We start from the raw sequence: 18987 nt of genomic DNA, 5'->3' as shown, positions 1-18987 counted from the left end.
ATGTGCCTGCTATATGCAGTTGGTTTCCTCTAAGCAAGAAGTGTTTGTTAGGGGATTTCAAGTGATACGTTGGCACTCCCATCTCACCTCAACCATGGACTTGGGTAGGAGCTCAGCCCTGAAAAGCTGCAACATGGAGTCCATGATGTTCTTCCATCCTTCTCGTAAAATGTCACCATGATGATGGGCCAGGCTGAACACAGTCTTGGCAGCGACTTGAGCCTTCCTGTTACTGCCAAATACGGTGGGCAGGTTCTCTACAGACTAAAGACACACAAATCCGAATCAGATCTTTTTACTCATGACCTAAAGCTGCAGCAGGAAACTGAATGCATCTGGTCAGGGGTGCTTCAGGTCTTACCTCAGAGCTGAGAGTAGTAAACTTGCAGAGTGAAATGATTAAGTTATCAAAGACGTCACTGAAACCGTAGTGTGCAGAGATCATGGCACATTTCCTGAAAGCAAAAAGGAGTGTGACATCATAATCAAAATCTTAACTGTTTGCAGAAACAAACGTCTGACAGTCACTAAATACACAAACTACTTCGCAATATGCGCTCTAATCAACTTATAATAATACAAAGGCTGTGTCTGAAACCGATCTACTAATTTGCGGGTCTTACCTGAACCCAGTGATGGCCTTCTGAATGATAGTGTCATCCAGGCTCTTGTCAAAAACGTAGGAAAGGGCGGCAATGGTCGGCCCCCAGGTCATAGTGAAGAGGTCGCGGTCGTAACTGCTGCCAGGCACATGCAGGAATAACCCTTCAGATGAGGCTCCTCTGTGCAGCAGAACACTCCACACATAGTTCTCCTTCACCAGCCCCGTCTGCTCGTCCGGCATCACAATCTCCTCGTTCCTGCAGGACCACATACGTTTATCTCAGCTTATCCCATCTGAGCCATTGTATACATCATTAGCAAGAGCTATTATATCCACACACTTAAAGACCAGAGACAAGAAGTTTTTAACAGAGATAATAAACAACAGAGCTCAACAATAAGGACTTTTTTCAGCTTTTTAGCAGGTTAGATTTGTACTTATTTGTGTATGTATATATATACATACATACATATTTAACACATTTACACATACACTACTGTTCAATTGTTCCAAAAAATGGTTCAATTGTTCCACATTTTACACACAAATTAAGCAGAACAACGGTTTTTAACATTGATCCTTAATTTTGAAAAGTTACCAATGAAAAAGTATTGTGTAAATGTTTCACCCTTTTATATATTTTATATAATTATATTACAACTTTTCAACAAGAGATAATGAAAACTATACATAAGCAAGCACTTACTTGATGGCATTGTAGATGTCTTCCAGCATGTCTTGATCAAAGTCATTTCCTCCATTCACACCTTTGAGATTCTTCTTGAATTGCTAGACAAATAAAATAAAACAACAAACAGGAGGAGGAAACTGATTAAAATGCCTTCATTCCATCCAATTACAGCGACATCCTCCAACTATCACCTTTCAAATCCAATAATTGGTCTCGGTTTATTACTGCTGGTGTCACTTAATAGGTGTTAGTGTTAAGCAGGCTGGTCTAAGGCCAACCTCAGCTCAAATAAACACACAGACGTCCGCTGCTGAGTGATGGCGTTAGGCCACTGTTTTACTGCATACTTTCTAAATGGCAGGTAAAGCAAGGGAAACCTGAGCTCCCCCCCGAGAGAGAGAGATGAACAGAAGGAGAAATAAACAGAGGAGTAAACAGGGACGGAGGGTCTTTCCAGGACTGCATTTTCCATGGCTGGAGAGGAGCAGCAGACGCACACACGCTAGCTGACACAGAGACAAGACAGCTGGACGCGCCGTCTGCCAAAAGCCCAGTCCTGCCTCGTCTCCTGCTGCTCGCCTTTCACTCCGCCGCCGCTTATCCCCTCTGTGCCCAGGCTGAATACCTGCTGATTACCATTCCCACTGCTCCCTGTATTCCTATACAACACCAGTGCTTTTAGCAGGAAGGTTTGTGTGATCATCTGTTTAAATGGATGCCACCAGCTGCAGCAACGTATCTAAGGCTGAATCTTATGAAAACACGTCCAATTTCATGCCAAAATAAAATAAAATAAAAATAAGAAATTTTGCAATAAAGCAAGCCTGTTTTACTCCAAGTTTTAGGACCATAAAACATTTTCAAGAAAAGTATGTGGCTCAGGTTTTTACTACATTTCATTACAGTAATACAGTAAATATTAATTTTGTTACAGTACTGTATTTATAGTAATACCTATAAATGCTGCAAATACGCTACAATTAAAATACACAAATATATACACTACTGTTCAAAAGTTTGTGGTCCGTAAGAATCTTTTTTTTTTAATACTTTTATTTGGCAAGGACACGCAAAATTGGTCAAAAGTGACATAATAGAATATAAAGATTTCTATTTATAAAATAAATGTTGTTCTATATAACTTTCTTTTGAATAATTTATAAGAAATGAGCAGCAAATCAGAATATCAGAATTATTGCAGCAGGATCATGTGACACTGAAGACTGGAGGAATGATGCTGAAAATTCAGTTATGTAATAATATTTCTCAATATTACTGTCTATACTGTATTTATGATCAAATAAGTGCAGCTTTAGTAGATGTCTTTCAAATCATTTTAAAAAAAATTTACTGATCCCAAAATTTTGAATGGTTTTCACTTTTTGTTTTGCATTATGGTAATGACAATGGGTTTTTGTTTGTATTACAACAATGAGAGTAACTGTTTTTTGCATTATGGTAATAATAGAATTTTTGGATTACATTAATGAGACCATAACTGATCATTTTATAATATTATCCTTTATTGGGTCCTGTGATACATTGGGCCACCGGTACTTGCTTACTATATTTCTTGTTGTTAAGTTTAGAGAATTAGAGTTTTTTTTTTTTTTTTGCAGAGCATAACAGATTTAAATGTGGGTAAGTCTGATATACAGTACGACAACAAAAAGCAAACACTGAAAATGCATGTGTCACCTTTACATTACATTAAAATGTTCTTTGTACATGTGTGACTGCAGTGGCTGATATCTCTGTATTTAATGTGACCTTAAAGCCCCAGTAAATTGAGGCCAGTTGTTTGAAGCACATAAAAGTGAGGCATGGCTGCATAACAGTAATCTGAATGTGTGGCAAATCTAGACAGATGGTTTTATAACACACTTAAATGCATAACATGTAATACACTTATCTTATATTGTTAAGGCAAAGAGCTGAAACTGATCTCTCAGAGAGAGAGATTGCGTGTGTGGCCCTGAACATGTGAATGACTTCTGGATATTCCCATTGGTAACAGAAACATGTTTCTCTCACCTCCAACGTCATGGGGATGTTCTGCTTTCGAACGTTATGGTTGTGCTGATCGGTGTTTAGCATGATGACGGCATAAGCCAAGGCAAAGCCAGCGTCGTTTGTCTGGAAGGGATTACCGTTTACTTTCTGCACACAAGAGAACAAGGCCATTCAACTGACTGCAAGAATAGCATCATCAAATCACCTAATATGTATGCTCATCTTTACAGGCGCGTTTTGAAGGATCATTCACACAAGAAAAATATAAAAGGGCACAGTAATTCTTCCGGGATCTCCTGCCAGCGTAAATGTCAGACACTGACTCCATCCCCGTTTCGATACATTGCTGCATCGTGGAGGGCACAACCCCCATGTCTATGTGGCATAATCACATGAGCTCATTCATAGTGATTGAGAATGGTGACTAAGAAAAGAAATTACTACGAATACTTTCCAGGTCACACACAGAGAGCTGCCTTTAATATGCACGTAAGTGAGCGTGTTCGAAATGTCCTCGGATCGCCTGAGCTGCTTACTGCAAGGCAGATGGATGTGTCTCACTTCCCAGTGCAACATTTTCCTCTTCCCCGATTACCTGCATGACTAATGACCCTGTCCTTGATCCCAAGTGAACTGCTGTTCCACTGTCCCTAATTACCTGATGATGGGGCCAGTTGGTGGCCAGGATTGCCTTGGAGTGTGGTAATGGAAGAACTGTAAGAATGCTTGTGTCTGTGACTAAAGCGAACCTACAACCTATTTAAAGAGTATATGTGTGTGTATATATATTCATGTCAGTCCGTGCTTGTGTGTGTGTGGCAGCTGACTTACATGCCAGTTGTCAGTGAAGGTTTCCAAGAGGCGATGAATGACAGGCGCTTCGCCAGGAAGACGGAATGCCTCCAGATACAAGCGGAGCGCCTCATCTATGCGCAGGCCCTGGAAGGCGAACGTGCTGAGGAAGAGATAGAGATGGCCTTAAAATATCTTTAAAGGTATAATTATCTCAAACTCCATATTGACAGTAACTTTAAGCCTGAGAGTAATCATTAGTGGGAAGAAAATCTAAAGCTAGAAGACCACATCCAATTTTCAGGCGTTAGACAATTACATGAGCATTTGAAAAACAAGTTGGCATCGATGAACTTAAACAGAACAGCCAACTCAGCTTCTTTAGTTAAGGCCCTCTTTAAGATCCCAATAACTCTTATTTAGAACCATGAAAACATTTTCATAAAAAGTATGCATATTCTCACCCAGTTTTTTATTTATTTATTTATTTTTGCATTTCCCATAATATAAATTATAATTCAATACTTTACTACAGTACTCTAATACTTTCCTTAGTAAGATTTTTTTTTTGCAAGAAATTAAAACTTTTATTTAGGGTCAGAAGTAACAGTAAAGAAAAAATTGTTACAAAAAAAGGCTAAATTAAATCTATTTATCAAATAAAGCGATCACGTCTCTTCAGAAGACTTGGACTAAACTGCTTGATTCATATGGATTACGTTTAACTTTTTGAAGCCTGAACGTTCGGAACATTGAAAAAATATATATTTTTGTGTGAACTATCCCTTTAAATGAATCCTGTACATTTCAGTGGTTTTCAGTGGTCATTTCCTTTACATTTTTAATATTGCAATACAGTAAGATTTTACAGTGAAATTAATTTTATTAAATTTAAATCAGCATAATTTAAGGCAGCACTCTCAAACTCAATTCCTGGAGGGCCACAACTCTGCACAGTTTTGCTCCAACCCTAATCAAACACACCTGATCCAGCTAATCAAGGTCTTCAGGATTACTAGAAACTTCCAAGCAGCTGAGTTGGAACTGGTTGGAGCTAAACTGTGCAGAGCTGTGGCCCTCCAGGAATATGAGTTTAAGACCATTGATTTAAAGTGGAACTCAGTAAGATTTGCGAAGCTCCCCCTACAGGTGGTTCCTTCAGTGAATCACACTGTCGTAAAGACTCCAAGCGCAGCTCTGGACTACAATGACTACAACGCTCACCAGCGCAGTAGTTTTGCAAATACAGTACAAGAAATCTCGATGAAGGTGGGTCATTTTCGAAATTTTCTTATAAAGTCATAATATATATACATTGTTTTTGAATTACCGTAAAGCATTTTGTCACTCTCGCGTGAACGTGAACATGAGGCGAGACTGTGACGGGTCAGCGAAGCTCAACTTGCAAGTGCTGTTTTCTGGCGTAGACGTGCCAGAGGGGGTTAGTGCACGCCTCAAACACACCACTACAAGTCAATTAACCATCGTAAGGACTTAGAAAACTATTTATGAAGATAAAAAAAGTTACTTAGTTCTGCTTTAAGGTATATAAATCTAAAACTTTTTTTTTTGCATTATAGTATGTAGATATATAATATTGAGAATTATAAAATTTACCTTTCTTGATCGTTTTCATAAAATTCAACTGACAACATCCCCAAACAATGTTTTGAGTTGGCAATATGCAGCTAGCCAAACCCTTGCACCAAAAAAAAAGAAAAAGAAAAAAAAAAAGTGAAAAAGAAAAGGTTTACTTGACAAAACTGTCCAGCAGGTCGGTGTTCCTGCGGTCACTGATAAACTCTCCAATCATCTTCTTGTCCAGACGGGGATTCTCTCTCAACCACTGGGCCACCTCATTATTGTCCATGGGGCTGCTGAGCAGGCCTTTCTCCTCCAGGATCTGGATGCCCTTCTTGGGCTTCTGATTGAACTGCTCTGTACCCGTGATCAGAAGCTTTGAAACCAAAAAACAAAACAAGAAAAATGTCATCAAAGTGCAAATTTGAAGGTTCTAATATATTCACAAGTGTAAAAATCAAAGAACTGCAGATGAAAGTACGGTCACCTTCTTCTTGCTCTTGATCTCTAAAAGTTCCTGAGAATCTGGAAGACAGCTGGTGAAACGCTGAGGCTTCTTCAAGCTTTTCTTCTCCGCTGGATTAAGACAAATTAGATTACTCGAAATTTGATTACTCTAAATGCTTAAATGTTTACTGTAAATCACTTAGTATGTTGTTCTAGCTGTTTCTGCATTTGATAGGCAAAACATCAGTAAAGTACCTGTTTCCGTCTCCTCCTGGTCCTGTCTGCCAAACCTCATCTTCTCTGCCATCAGATGCCCGCTGGTGGGAGGACAGGCAGCCCTCGTCTCCGACACCACAGCATTCTGCCCATTAGAACCCGGTACAGCCTCTGTATGCAGTGAACGACAGAAGTTTGTCATTATGAGAAACAGTTAAGCTGCTTCATTAACTGTAGTTTACTTGGTACTCTTCATTTACTACAGCACTTCTGTTAGTGTCCATCGTGGGACTCCTGATTCGGCCCACCTGTGGTTGAATCGGTGATTGTATTGACTGAACTGTCTCCTTCTACAGTTGTTGATTCTGATTGGTCCTGCTGTGCAGCACTGTTGAGCACTTTGGCCTGACAATGAGCCTCTGTGCTGTCAATCACTGTTAGCAGGGCTTCAAGAGAGAGGAGATGCGTAGTGTAGAGCTGCCCAGACACTGGAAAGGCATTCTGAAAACATAATAACACAACATATAATCAACATAACTTCATAATTATTAATGTGAGAAATTTTCAGGAATTCTTTCTCATAAGTCCCTGCTAACAGGATGTCTGGAGTTGGAGTGGCTCACCTTAGAGAGCAGTTTGGTGAGGTCCTCAAACAGGTTGGAGCAGTAAAAGTCACAGTCATAATTTATATAGAGCTCTGTGACAAAGCTGGGGATTCTCCAGAGCTGTACGATGGCCTCCAGGGCCATCTCCTTCATCTCATAGGGCATTTTAGGGTTCTCTGAGGTAATAATGTCCATTAGCTTCTTCAGGTACATCTGCGGAGGCATATAAAGAGTGACGTCCTGCATCTGAGATGGCATTTATCTCACCACAGAAAGATCATCATTCAGTCACCTACCTCAAGCTGGAACTTGAGATGTTCTCGCATACTTTCAAAGAGAAGAAAGCACACACGTATGGAGGCGGCGTACAGATTCATTCTGTCCACGTTTAACAACTAGAAAGAGATACATGTAAAACATTTAGCACAGCTGAAAGTAAAAGAATGGTTCAATGTGCTTAACCCTGGGTTATTGTCGTTCTAAATCCCGTATAAAATTGACAGTACAGTCAGCAATGTATAATATAAGAATGTGCAATTTTAGAGCCTTTATGTAAATGGATCACATGCTGCATTAGTCTAATCAATGCCAATGACACCGCAAACATGCAAATAGGAACATTTACAGTGTGAAACCACAGCTTGTGAATACCTAGGATTAGTTGTTAACCCTAAGTAAATTGTGACCATTGTGAAATGTGAAGCAAGATAACCAGGATTCCATTTACCTGGGATTAAGAAGGGTTAACTATTTCAAGTGTGAAAAACCCTAGAGAAACGCACAAGTTAGGTTAGAGAAGAACAAATTTTTTACCTGTATGAGGTGTCTACAGAGCTCATCTTTGACCAGACAAAGCAACGACTGGTAGGGGGAGATGTGTGCAGCTTCTAGGGCCACATTCAACAGCTGGAGGCCCATGTGCATCATCACATCTGAGTTATGGCGGTCATGTGGGTTGGTGAGAGAGATGAGGAACCGGAAGAGCTCTCTCAGACACGGGAGACCATACGGGATTAAAGCAGCACCTGGAAAAACACAATGGGACTCCAATTGCACTTCTTCAAGTGAAATTGAAGAACAAACTGGTGTGACGTCATTTCTAACAAAATTAGGCCAAAATGAAGTTCCGTTTCGGGAGTTTGAAACAGCTTGCCAAAGTGAACTTTTTGAAAAGGTTCACTCTGGAGGATACACACCTTTGAACTAAAATTGGTCTGTGGCCACTATGCAATAGGGACAAGCTCTCTGGGGCTCCACCTTCTTTAACGTGGAAATCTCCGGTTTATTTCTTTTGTTCAGTCTGTCAAGCTCAGACATGAGTAAAAACATGAACTGGAGAGCTGCTTTATAGCAGAAATGAAGTTGTAATTCTAATTGAAAGTGACACTGACACTGTTTTTTTCATGTTTAATACTCTAAAGCTGCTTGCTTTAAAGCAATCTATTGTATAAAGTGTTATATAAACAAACGTGACATGACGTTACGTGACTTGAGTGCCAAATTGCAGAGCTGGTGCAAACATATCCATAATGCTATGATCAGATGCTTTCTTAACTGTAGTTTTCTCACCTCTGTCATTTTAGTAGTGTGTTTATTTTGTTATAAGTACATATGTTCAGTACATATTAACAATCATCTAAACGCTGCTCCCAGTAGCATGGACGGTATCAGGATGTGCAACTAAACAGTTCTTTTTACCCCCAAGCAAAGAACGCGAAAAAACTTTGCCGTGTGTATATCCGGTCCTTGAAGTACAGAATTTTGGGAACACTATTTCTCTTACCCTCTTTCTGGGTGGACTGCGTGAAGCGCACTCCTCTGGGGTTCACGTAGTCCATGTCGTGAACTGATGCCGAATCAGACTGGTCAGCTAGCAAGTCTCTGTCTTCCAGGACTTCAGGAATGGACTCCACTGAGGCTGAATGGGCACGCTCCACTTCCCTGCCTTCACACTGATGACACCACACACCATACCATCAAGCTCAGAACACATGTACTTAGATAGTTTACAGATGGTTTGAGGGTTACCTGCGATTCCAGTCTGCCTGGCTCTGCGGAGGGTGTCATGGGAGTAGTGGCCGTTGAACTGCTCTGCTCCAGGTCTGTGAGATCTTCCTTTGAGGTGGTTTTAGAGCCATTGTCTAAGCCACTGTCAGTGGTGGGGCTGGAGATGGAGGAAGCTGCACTGTCTGAACAAGGAAGAGTAGAAGAGCCTCCACTGTGCTGCTCTATAAAGGGAACTCCACCTGAAAGAGACACATTGGTATGAGGACAGAATAACCACACACGCTTTTCTTAACATCATATCAAGCCGATAAACTGTATATTCATATTCATAGCATGATTTTTCTGCCAAAATAAATTTTAGTAATCATATTGTAATGATATTAATCATTAATCATAAAGCATTGCATAGAATGCTGCAGGGATGATGTCAAAACCCAAAAGACTAATTCACCACTGGATTGCTCAAGATTTTCCTATGGGTTTTTATATTGGGGTTTTTCAATTTATAATAGTAAAATAAGGTCTGTGGTAAACATAACCTAATGATGTGCCAGAGTGACTGACAGGTCAAATTTTTGTTTGTTCTTCACATTTCACAACGGACTGTTTTGTGAATTATTCTCAACAGGTTGCCGTTTTTTTTAAATATATTTTATCAAAATATAAAGCAGTGCCAAGCACTGGAAAGTACAGTTATTTGTAATTCACATTTATTTGTATAGCGCTTTTCACGATACGTAATCTCACGATGTCTACACTGGACGCAACAAAGCGAAAGTAAGGCAGTCGTGGCCTAATGGTTAGAGTCAGACTGGTAACCCAAAGGTTGCGGGTTCAATGGGTTCAATGACTGAGGTGCCCTTGAGCAAGGCACCTAAACGTCCAAATTATAAAATGAAAGCATCTGCAGATCCTTATCTTGTAAAATGTGTGGTCAGTACCCCTTTGAACATTTTTTAATCTAATTGGTTTGAAGAAAAAATAAATTACCCTTTCAAGCCATTTTAGAGCAAATACATTAACATTGATGCTGCATGTGTCAAATGCAATCTAAAGACTGAAAAACAACAAGAATTTTTAAGCTACATTGCTCGACTCAATTTAACATGATGGTATACCTGACAGGTTGTTGGTGAGGGTACTGGACTGGGCTGGATCCATCTGTCCTGAGGTACTGCGTACCATGTGACGAGGGGGGCGGGGAGAACGCTTCTGTTTCTTCCACTTGGACGACTCGCTCATTCCCCCGGCTCTCATCTTCAGCTTCAAAACAAACATGGACTTGTTAAATCAAGCCAAATGCTGCAGTTCACTGCACACAAGAACAACGCAGGAGGGGAAAGACGAGAACAAAATCTCACTATACCTCAAATTATCTTTAAAAAAATGCCAACACACAAGCAGATGCATAAACACTCATATTCAGACATGTCATTTTTGAAGAAAAACTTTTGGATCTGTACGTATGCTGAGGTGATTGTGTTTATCAGTATATAAACTTACAACGACCAAAGTCATCAATTTTCATCCAATTTACTTGATTCTTAAATGGTATTATCTGTATAGGGATGGGGAGCGAAAGAAACACAACTATCCTTGTTCCAGTTCCTTAACTGCATTAACATTTATTTTATTATTTTTGAAGAAGCATCGCATCTATTACAGTAGTGCACCCTTACACACAGAATAGCAAAACAACAGAACAATGAGGTTCTAGAAAGATTTTTTGGACCATTTTTAACCCAAAACTTCCACACTCCAAGTAACACAACTGATTTTAACTGAGCGAAGATAAAGGTTTTTATAGTAACAAATTAGCACGTTTGTGATAGTAATGGCTGAAAATGGGGATTGTAGGCATAATGTTGCTCTGCATTTTCAACTAAATGTCACCGGAAGTACCATTTTGTGTTATTGGTCCGCAGGGTCTTTATCCAGAAAACGTTTTTTGTTTTTTTGTTTTCTATTTCCATTATTTTCAATTAGTAACAAGCAGATGTCAAGAGTTTAAATCCCCCAAACAGAGCTTTTATCTTAAATAAATGCATTTTCCCACGCAGTGTCCCAACCTTGCAACCATGCACACTTCTGCACTGGATAAAAAAAAGGGGGCTGAAAGTTACTTTATTACTATATTTTAGTCAAACGAAAGTGTTATACAGCCAGATTGTGTTCCTTCAAGACACAACTTGTGCTATTTGCGACTAAATAATGACGAACTGTGATAATAAAGGCACTTATACATTGTAGCAAGTCTAACTCTATTACGATGATTTCAGTGCAGCATGGGAGTGGGCAGGTGCTAAAGAGTTTTTTTTTTTTTTTTTTTTTTTTTAAGAAAGGTTTGCTCACCATGATTCTGAGTTCTTTTCAGAATCATGGGCAATAAAATGATTATTTAAAAAAATAAGCTGACATAATGCACTGACAGCTTCAACAAAAGCATATATCATTAACAACCAGCTCACAGTAGGGCCGTTCATAAAAGTTTATGAGTTATTGTTATAAATCATTTTAGTGTGGGGTTTCATACACATTGGCAGAAGAATGCAGTGGTTCAAGAGCCATTAATGGAACCAAAATCATTCACAAATTCCCAACTCTATTTAAAACTACAGCTGTAGGTGTATTAAATGCATTAACATGTATCACAGTGTAACCATCTAATGCTTGTCTCAGCTTGTTCTACTGCCTTTAACACCATTCCCAAAAATGGAGGGAAAAAAATGTATTCAATTAATTCTAACCTCAAGATGAGACCAAAAATTTAACAAAGACTTTAAAACTGGAAGTGTAATACTGTCAAAACACTGTCATCGTTAAATATAATAATTGGGTTTGTACAAGGTTAAAGTGAGTCTGATCGGTGATGATCTCTTCTTCCTTACCTGCACTCGTTTGTTTTTCCATAAGATATTGTAAGCCTCAGGAGAGAAGGGGCAGGCCCCGGGATTAGTGATGGACATGTCTCAAGCTCAGAGAGAGACACATGACATGGGAGCACATATACAACTACATGCATGGGGTATACATGGGAGAAACCAACACGCATACCAGGACGACATCCGTGCACACTCTCATTATCAGTAACACACCCATTCAACGACAGTAACCCAGTGCATCTCTGAGAGGAAACAGGGGGGGGGGGGGGGGGGAGTAGCACCTCAGCATACGTTACAAATAAACATGTATTACTCGGGGAGACTAACCAAGGATAAAGATAATGGGTGCAATGAACAGACCAGGAACACACAGAGCATGCAAAATGGCAGTCAAATAGGATTTCTGGTCTTTAAAGATTAAAAAAAAAAGACCCATTCAAAAGAATATACATTCAAATAAAACTATGGAACCAAAATGAAAATATGAAAATAAAAGTCCTGATGTGGTTTCATCTCAACAACTCTTGTGCATAAAGTATAAAGCTAGACCTAAACTATGTTACATTGTTTACCCATGACTGTTCAACTAATACTCCTCATTTAGGCTGAGATGGCTCTGTAATTTCACTTTCACACACTCGATTGAAGTTTAAGTCACAAACCCTAATATTTCCATATTCACAATACACTGGAGATTCATTATTAACAGGTTTGGCTAACAATACAAATAAATAACTACTACTTTTTTTGAATGGATGTTTTGGGTTTAGCACAAGTTAAGCTCTGTTGACAGCATCTGTGGCACAATGTTGATTATCACAGACTATCATTAAGACTAAGTTTTACTGCATGTACAGTAATGGACTTCCAAGGGATGTTTATTTGGCAAAGAACTGCTCTGGAATAAATGTTGCACAGTTTTAAAAGTATACAACTGTTTGCTATCCTTGTCTGTAACTAGTAATAGTAATGTTTTATTTAATTTTTCAAGCACATTTTTCAGCTGAGATATTTTTTTTTTTTGGTCTAGAAAAATAGAAGGGTAACACTTTACAATAAGGTTCATTAGTTAAGTACATTAGTTAACATGAACTAATAATGAACTGCACTTATAAGCAGCATTTATTAATCTTTGTTAATGTTAATTTCAACATTTACTGAAACATTATTAAAATCTTGTTAGCATTAGTTAATGCACTGTGAAGTAACAAACAATGAACAACTATTTTAATTAACTAACATTAACAAAGATTAGTAACTACAGTAACAAATGTATTGCTCATGGTTAGTTCATGTTAGCTATACATTAACTAATGTTTAACTAATGAACCTTATTGTAAAGTGTTACCAACAGAAGTATTTGGGCAAAACATTTCTGCCTGCAAAGTCTCCAGAATGCTTTGCAATACTGTGAAATATTATTCCAATTTAAAAGAACTGTGTATATCATAAAAAGTAATTTACTAAAGCCGAATTTTCAGCATCATTATTCCAGTCTTCAGTGTCACATGATCCTTCAGAAATCACTCTAACATGCTGATTTGCTGCTCAAGAAACATTTTGTTTTATTAATTTTGAAAACTAATTTTTTTAAATAAATTTTCTTTTGCTGCTTAATATTTTGTGAAAATCACAATACACCACTATTCAAAAGTTTGGGGTAAGAAAGATAAAAAAAAAACCTTAATAATAATAATATTAATATTGAACCACTGTACTCACATGAACTGATTTAAATATGTTTTTAGTGCATTAATGGATCTTGAGAGAGGAAATGTCACTGCTGACTACGGAGGCATCACTGAGGCATTGGATTTCAACAAAAATATCTTCATTTGTGTTCGGAAGATTAACGAAGGTCTTACGGGTGTGGAATGGCATGAGGGTGAGTAATAAATGGCATTATTTTCATTTTTGGGTGAACTAACCCTTTAATAATTAAGAACCAATAATAATTGAGCACAAAATCATGATTTCTGAAGGATCATGTGACCTTGAACATTGGAATAATAGCTGCTGAAAATTCAGCTTTGCCATCTTATACATTTTAAAATATATTAAAATAGAAGCAGTTCTTTTAAAGTGAAATAATATTTCACAATCTTACTGTTTTAACTATGTTTTATCAAAAAATGCAGTCTTGCTGAGCATAAGAGACTTCTTTCAAAAACACAAAAAGTTTTGCCTGACAGTGTACATGTGATTGAACTGAAGGAACAAGACAAAATTGCTGCAGATGTTGTCAAAATAGCTTAAATTGTATTAAACCCAGAATATCCCTTTAAATCACTTTAAAAAGATCATCATCATGTTTTGATGCTATGACAAATAGTTGCTTTAATTCCTTAGCGAATCTCCCCACCATGCACTGAAACAAAGCCATGCGTCCCGGCGTATTTAAATGCACTTGCTGCAACCCAATAAAACTGCTGTTTTAATGCATGTAAATGTGCTATACCCTCTCTAAGCCCGTCTGATTGGTGTTTCTAGGCTGCTCTGCATAAATAAAATCCTGTGTGTCCAGAATACAGCCTGGGATCTGCGAGTTGGAACAGGCAAACGGGCAAAAGATGAACTCAACAACAATCAGGTATGAAAAGACAGAAGAAGTGAGAGGCTATGATCCCTGAATAATTGCAATGAAAAGGAGCAGAGGTTTATTTAAATACAAAACCAACTGTGGCTGAAAAACACAGTTAACTCTCACTAGATACTATTTCCATCTCCTGACCTGATGGATAACACACACACACACACACACACACACACACACACACAGGTATAATAATTATGCAACAGCAACTGACCTCACTTATGGATTATGGAGACATCTAAGTAACAAAGCTCATAAAGTAAATGAGAAATGAAGAAGGCAGATGGGTAACGGGTGTGGAGGGAGAATGGAGATCTGGGGGGGATTTTATATTTACCTTCTTCATGTTAGTGCCCACATAACTCTTGGCCTCCTCTTTGAACTGTGGCAATCTGCCAAAAAAAGAAAAAATATTAAGGTTTGAGAGTTTTTCACATCTAGTTCCCCAACCTGCAATTTAATTAACACATTTGGAATTATCATTCTGAGAAACCTCTCTAAACCAAAATGGTGGAGAGGCAATATGTCCGAAGAGTCAGCATCTTGGTTCCCAGGGCATGACTTCTGACCCCCTGTGCTGATTCATTAGCTGAATTAGATGGATGATGTTCTCAGCCCGAACGCATTGTCTGCATGTGTGCGTGTTATGTGGACACTGCGGCTTTTCCTCGAGTGAGATGTCAGAGCTCGCACAGGCAGGCTGGGAGAGACGGCTCCTGATGTTAACTCTGCTCTGCGTTAATGGAGTGTTGTCTTGCCGGCTTGATTATGGGATGATCTGTGAGTCCAACAGATTAACATCCCTAATGCTTTCAGCAGGCTGCTTAAGCCTCCTTCTGAGCACTCAATAAGATCCGCTGTTCATTACTCTGGCTCTCTCGACCACACACACACACACACACACACTACATTCACTGCTTATTACCCTTAGGCACACAGAAACACACACACTCATTATTAAGGCCTTTCACACCCTCATTGTGAAGGCGACGTGGACAAGAGGGTCTGGGCAATAAGAACGTGCACAATGGGAGCAGCAAACTCAGGTTGTGAGATTTTGAATGCGTGTGTGTGTGTGTGTGTGTGTGCGCGCATCTAAGATTAAAAGGTGTTATCAGCTATAATTAAAAATTATTAATGAATGCTATACTCATCTGAAGGACGTTTACGGTGCATGAAATTATAAAAACAAACAGAGGATGTTTACCTGGTTTTGAAAATCAGGTCAAAATGCTGTAATATTATTCAGACGCTTCTCTTTTATGCAAAAAATTAGCTTTTCATAAGAGACCAAATTTTGTCATTATGTCTTTGTTCCACGTACATACGTATGTGTGTGTGTGTGTGTGTGTGTGTCCCTAATCTATATGCAGATGGGTAGAGTGAGATGTGCTCCGCGGTCTCATCCTCTCGTCTGTGCGGGATGTGACTGGAAGTCTAATGCGAATGGATACGCACCTCTGATAAATGCCACCATATAATCATGTTATTGCATTAGAGCAGTAGTAAACTATGACCTGCACAAGAAGACTAAGGGCTTCCGCTCACAATTACACCACAATCATAGAACTGCATGTTGGATATGAACTAGTCAAAACTAAAATTTAAAAGTACATATTTCTAAATTGCTCATCATACAATGTTCATGTGACAATGTGCGCCATTTCAAATCAATACTGAAGTCAGTGAACTATATATGCACTTAGTGTTATTATCTAGACTTGAGAAATTTCAGAGGAAAATGCAATGTTTTAGATATCACCTTGGAATTTAATAGTCTTAATACTCTAACAGACAAATGATATTATGAATAATTCAAGGTTCTAACGTAAGCCCAGATGGTATCGGTTAACTTTTATCAACATTTTCCACACTGATTTTGTAGTAAATGCATTGTGTAAAATATTCCACATGCTTTCCCCTCACTCATATCTATAGCTTTTTTCTATTGGAGGTATAAATAAATAAATACCATTCAAAAATTGGGGTCAGTTAGATTTTCAGTTTTTTTTTTTTTTTTTTTAAGTGACAGTGACCGTAAAGACTTTCACATTATTACAAAAAAAAATTATATTTCAAAAAACTTTGTATTCATCAAAGTATCCTTAAAGTCTGTGTGAACCGGAATTTGTGACCGACTTCAGTATTGTGATGTATTTTCAAAGTGAAATGGAATACTAAATGAGAAAAATAAAAGGCGTGGCTTATTTTTTTCCACTGCAAATTGATTGGATCTAAAAAAGAAGGCATTCCATTCAGCTCGAGGTCAAATTTCACAGCAGACTGACAATTGGAGAGGATGTAATACCAAAGCCTGTACTTCTCTAGATTCATTCTAGAGGGGAAGTACATTTTCAAATTTTAATTAAAGATTAAAAAGACAACGTTTTTTAGTGGATTAACCTGCACGGAGAAACTGTTTAACACAAGCCTAGTAATGTGCGCTAACAAAATAAATAGGGTCAATTTTGATTTCATGCTGACTTCGATAAGAAATGTTTCTTGAGCACCAAATCAGCATACAGGAATGATTTCGGAAGGATCATGTGACAGTGAAAACTGGAGTAATGATGCTGAAAATTCAGCTTTGCCATCACAGGAATAAAATTAAATTTAATTTTTTTTTTTTTTTTTTTTTTTTTTTAAATCAAATTTTTCAGTTTTATTGAGCGAAGTCTTTTAAGAATATGAAAAAAATCTTATTGACGGCAAACTTTTGAATGGTAGTGTAAATAAATAAAGACAGAAATGCAGGTATGCATCTCTTTTCATTTGCAAATGTAATGTTTTTCTCCACCGCCCCCATTCATTGAGGTCCAGAAAGAGCACTGCAGCAGCAGTTTCTGTGTGGGCCTAGTAATTAGCCATGCTTTGCATTATCAGAGACTGATGCTTTCACCTGTCCCTGTCTGCGTGTGAGGGGGAAGTCGGAAACCTCCGGAGGTAATTGAGAGAGGCCTAAGTGTGAAATCGGAGCCCGTTACGAAGACAGACCCAGTTCCTGTTGTGTTTGGTCTCAGGTTTGGTTTGATTATGTGAACAGCAAGAACACGACTCTGTTCCTAATCCCCATCTCTACATCCCCTCTTCCATTCTCTCTCTAGTTACCTGGAGAAGAGCAGCTGCACCATGTCCACCAGCGTATGCTCAGCTGACTTTCTCAGCAGCTCTGTGATGAGAAAAGAGCGAAACCAGAAAAAAAAGAAAAAAAAAAAAAAAAACAGAGAAAGACAAGGAAATGTTAGTCCAGAGGACAAGAGCAGCACCTCAGGGGCTCAGAGTCCAGACTCTGTTTGGTCAGGATTAGAGCAGGGTTTATCACAGTCCTAAGAGCACAGGAGGCAGATTCACATATTGAGCAGGACATTGAGTCGGGATATACAACAATATTTAGATTTACAGAAAACGCTTTCATACAAAGTGATTTACAGTGCACCAATGTTGGGGAAAGTTACTTTTAAAAGTAACGCGTTACAATATTGCATCACTCCCTATAAAAGTAACTAATTGCGTTACATTGATCATTTTTATGGAAAAAATGCATTACATTTTCCTCACCTGGGATAGCCTTGCTTTTACACCAATGGTTTGTTATACTGGATCATTAAAAGGTCAGTTATTAGTTAATAAAGTGAGATTAAATACATAAACCCCTGGTTTTACAGACAAAGCTTAAGCCTAGTCCCAGGCTAAAGAGATGTTTGAGCCGTTTTAACTGAAAGCAACTTGTTCTGACATATCTTAAAATATGTCAGTGTTTTGTCTAAAGATGTACACCAGTAATGTTTTTTCTAAGGCACGTTTATGAAAGCTACTTAAATGTCCTAATTGAACTCAGGCCTAATCCTGACTTAATCTAAGACCTGTCTGTGAAACTGGGATTTTGTAAATTTGTATTATTTACCATATTTAATTATTGTAGGTTTGTGTAATATCCTGAGTTTCCATTTTACAGAAATAATTTTATCCATTTTGAGAAATATTGAAACAGTTTTTAAGCAAGTACGGAGTAAATGCATGCTCAGATTTAGTCTAAAACTACAATAACCATCATGTTTCCACAGCGCACACAACACCTCTGCACTTACTCCTGATTTCTCTCAACATGGAGACAGGAGAGCTGTCAATCAATGGACAATGGGAAAACAAAGTAACTTGCATTACTTATTTGAAAAATCTCAAATTTATTTTCTCATTTTAAATTTAAAAGTAATGCATTACTTTACTTGTCACTTGAAAAAAGTAATCTGATTAAGTAACTTGCATTACCCCCAACATTGCACTGCACTTAAAGTATAGATTTTTCCCTGGGATTTAAACCCATGACCTTGGCATTGCTAGAGTCATGCTCTACCAGATGATATGGTACAGAAAAGTGAAAAACACAAAGAAAATCAAAAATGACATTATTTTTATAGTTTTCACTTAATTTCACTTACCACTTAATCTCATTTCAAAACATATTCGGAAACAGGACTGCATGATCTCACAAACTGATTCATTGGTCAGATGGGCTCCAACTGGAGTCAGCAGCAAAGTCCTTAAAACCTGGAAAT

The 18987-nt window shown here is 38.2% G+C and overlaps 1 protein-coding gene across 9 annotated transcripts in view; it reads right to left on the bottom strand.

The window, feature by feature from the left end:
* Positions 1-18987, bottom strand: part of gbf1 (golgi brefeldin A resistant guanine nucleotide exchange factor 1) — an 85802-nt gene that overhangs the window by 11757 nt on the left and 55058 nt on the right. For 3 of the 9 annotated variants that reach the window (XM_048204404.1, XM_048204406.1, XM_048204407.1), the window contains exons 6-25: positions 18871-18979; positions 17540-17600; positions 14769-14823; positions 14297-14377; positions 10075-10219; positions 8978-9195; positions 8733-8901; positions 7763-8007; positions 7246-7344; positions 6968-7162; positions 6653-6845; positions 6384-6515; positions 6169-6257; positions 5855-6057; positions 4140-4263; positions 3330-3455; positions 1311-1393; positions 624-860; positions 362-455; positions 88-264 (exon numbers count right to left, since the gene is read on the bottom strand). In XM_048204404.1, coding sequence (XP_048060361.1) covers positions 88-264; positions 362-455; positions 624-860; positions 1311-1393; positions 3330-3455; positions 4140-4263; positions 5855-6057; positions 6169-6257; positions 6384-6515; positions 6653-6845; positions 6968-7162; positions 7246-7344; positions 7763-8007; positions 8733-8901; positions 8978-9195; positions 10075-10219; positions 14297-14377; positions 14769-14823; positions 17540-17600; positions 18871-18979 — 2835 coding nt within the window. The remainder of the gene's footprint in view (positions 1-87; positions 265-361; positions 456-623; positions 861-1310; positions 1394-3329; positions 3456-4139; positions 4264-5854; positions 6058-6168; positions 6258-6383; positions 6516-6652; positions 6846-6967; positions 7163-7245; positions 7345-7762; positions 8008-8732; positions 8902-8977; positions 9196-10074; positions 10220-14296; positions 14378-14768; positions 14824-17539; positions 17601-18870; positions 18980-18987) is intronic. The other 6 variants (XM_048204408.1, XM_048204409.1, XM_048204412.1 and 3 more) reach the window with 4 other exon arrangements.

This window comes from Megalobrama amblycephala, linkage group LG10, assembly GCF_018812025.1.
Source record: "Megalobrama amblycephala isolate DHTTF-2021 linkage group LG10, ASM1881202v1, whole genome shotgun sequence".
In the NCBI taxonomy this organism is placed as follows: Eukaryota; Metazoa; Chordata; class Actinopteri; order Cypriniformes; family Xenocyprididae; genus Megalobrama; species Megalobrama amblycephala.
Note: the sequence above shows the minus strand (reverse complement) of the source record. Positions and strands in the feature narration are given on the sequence as shown.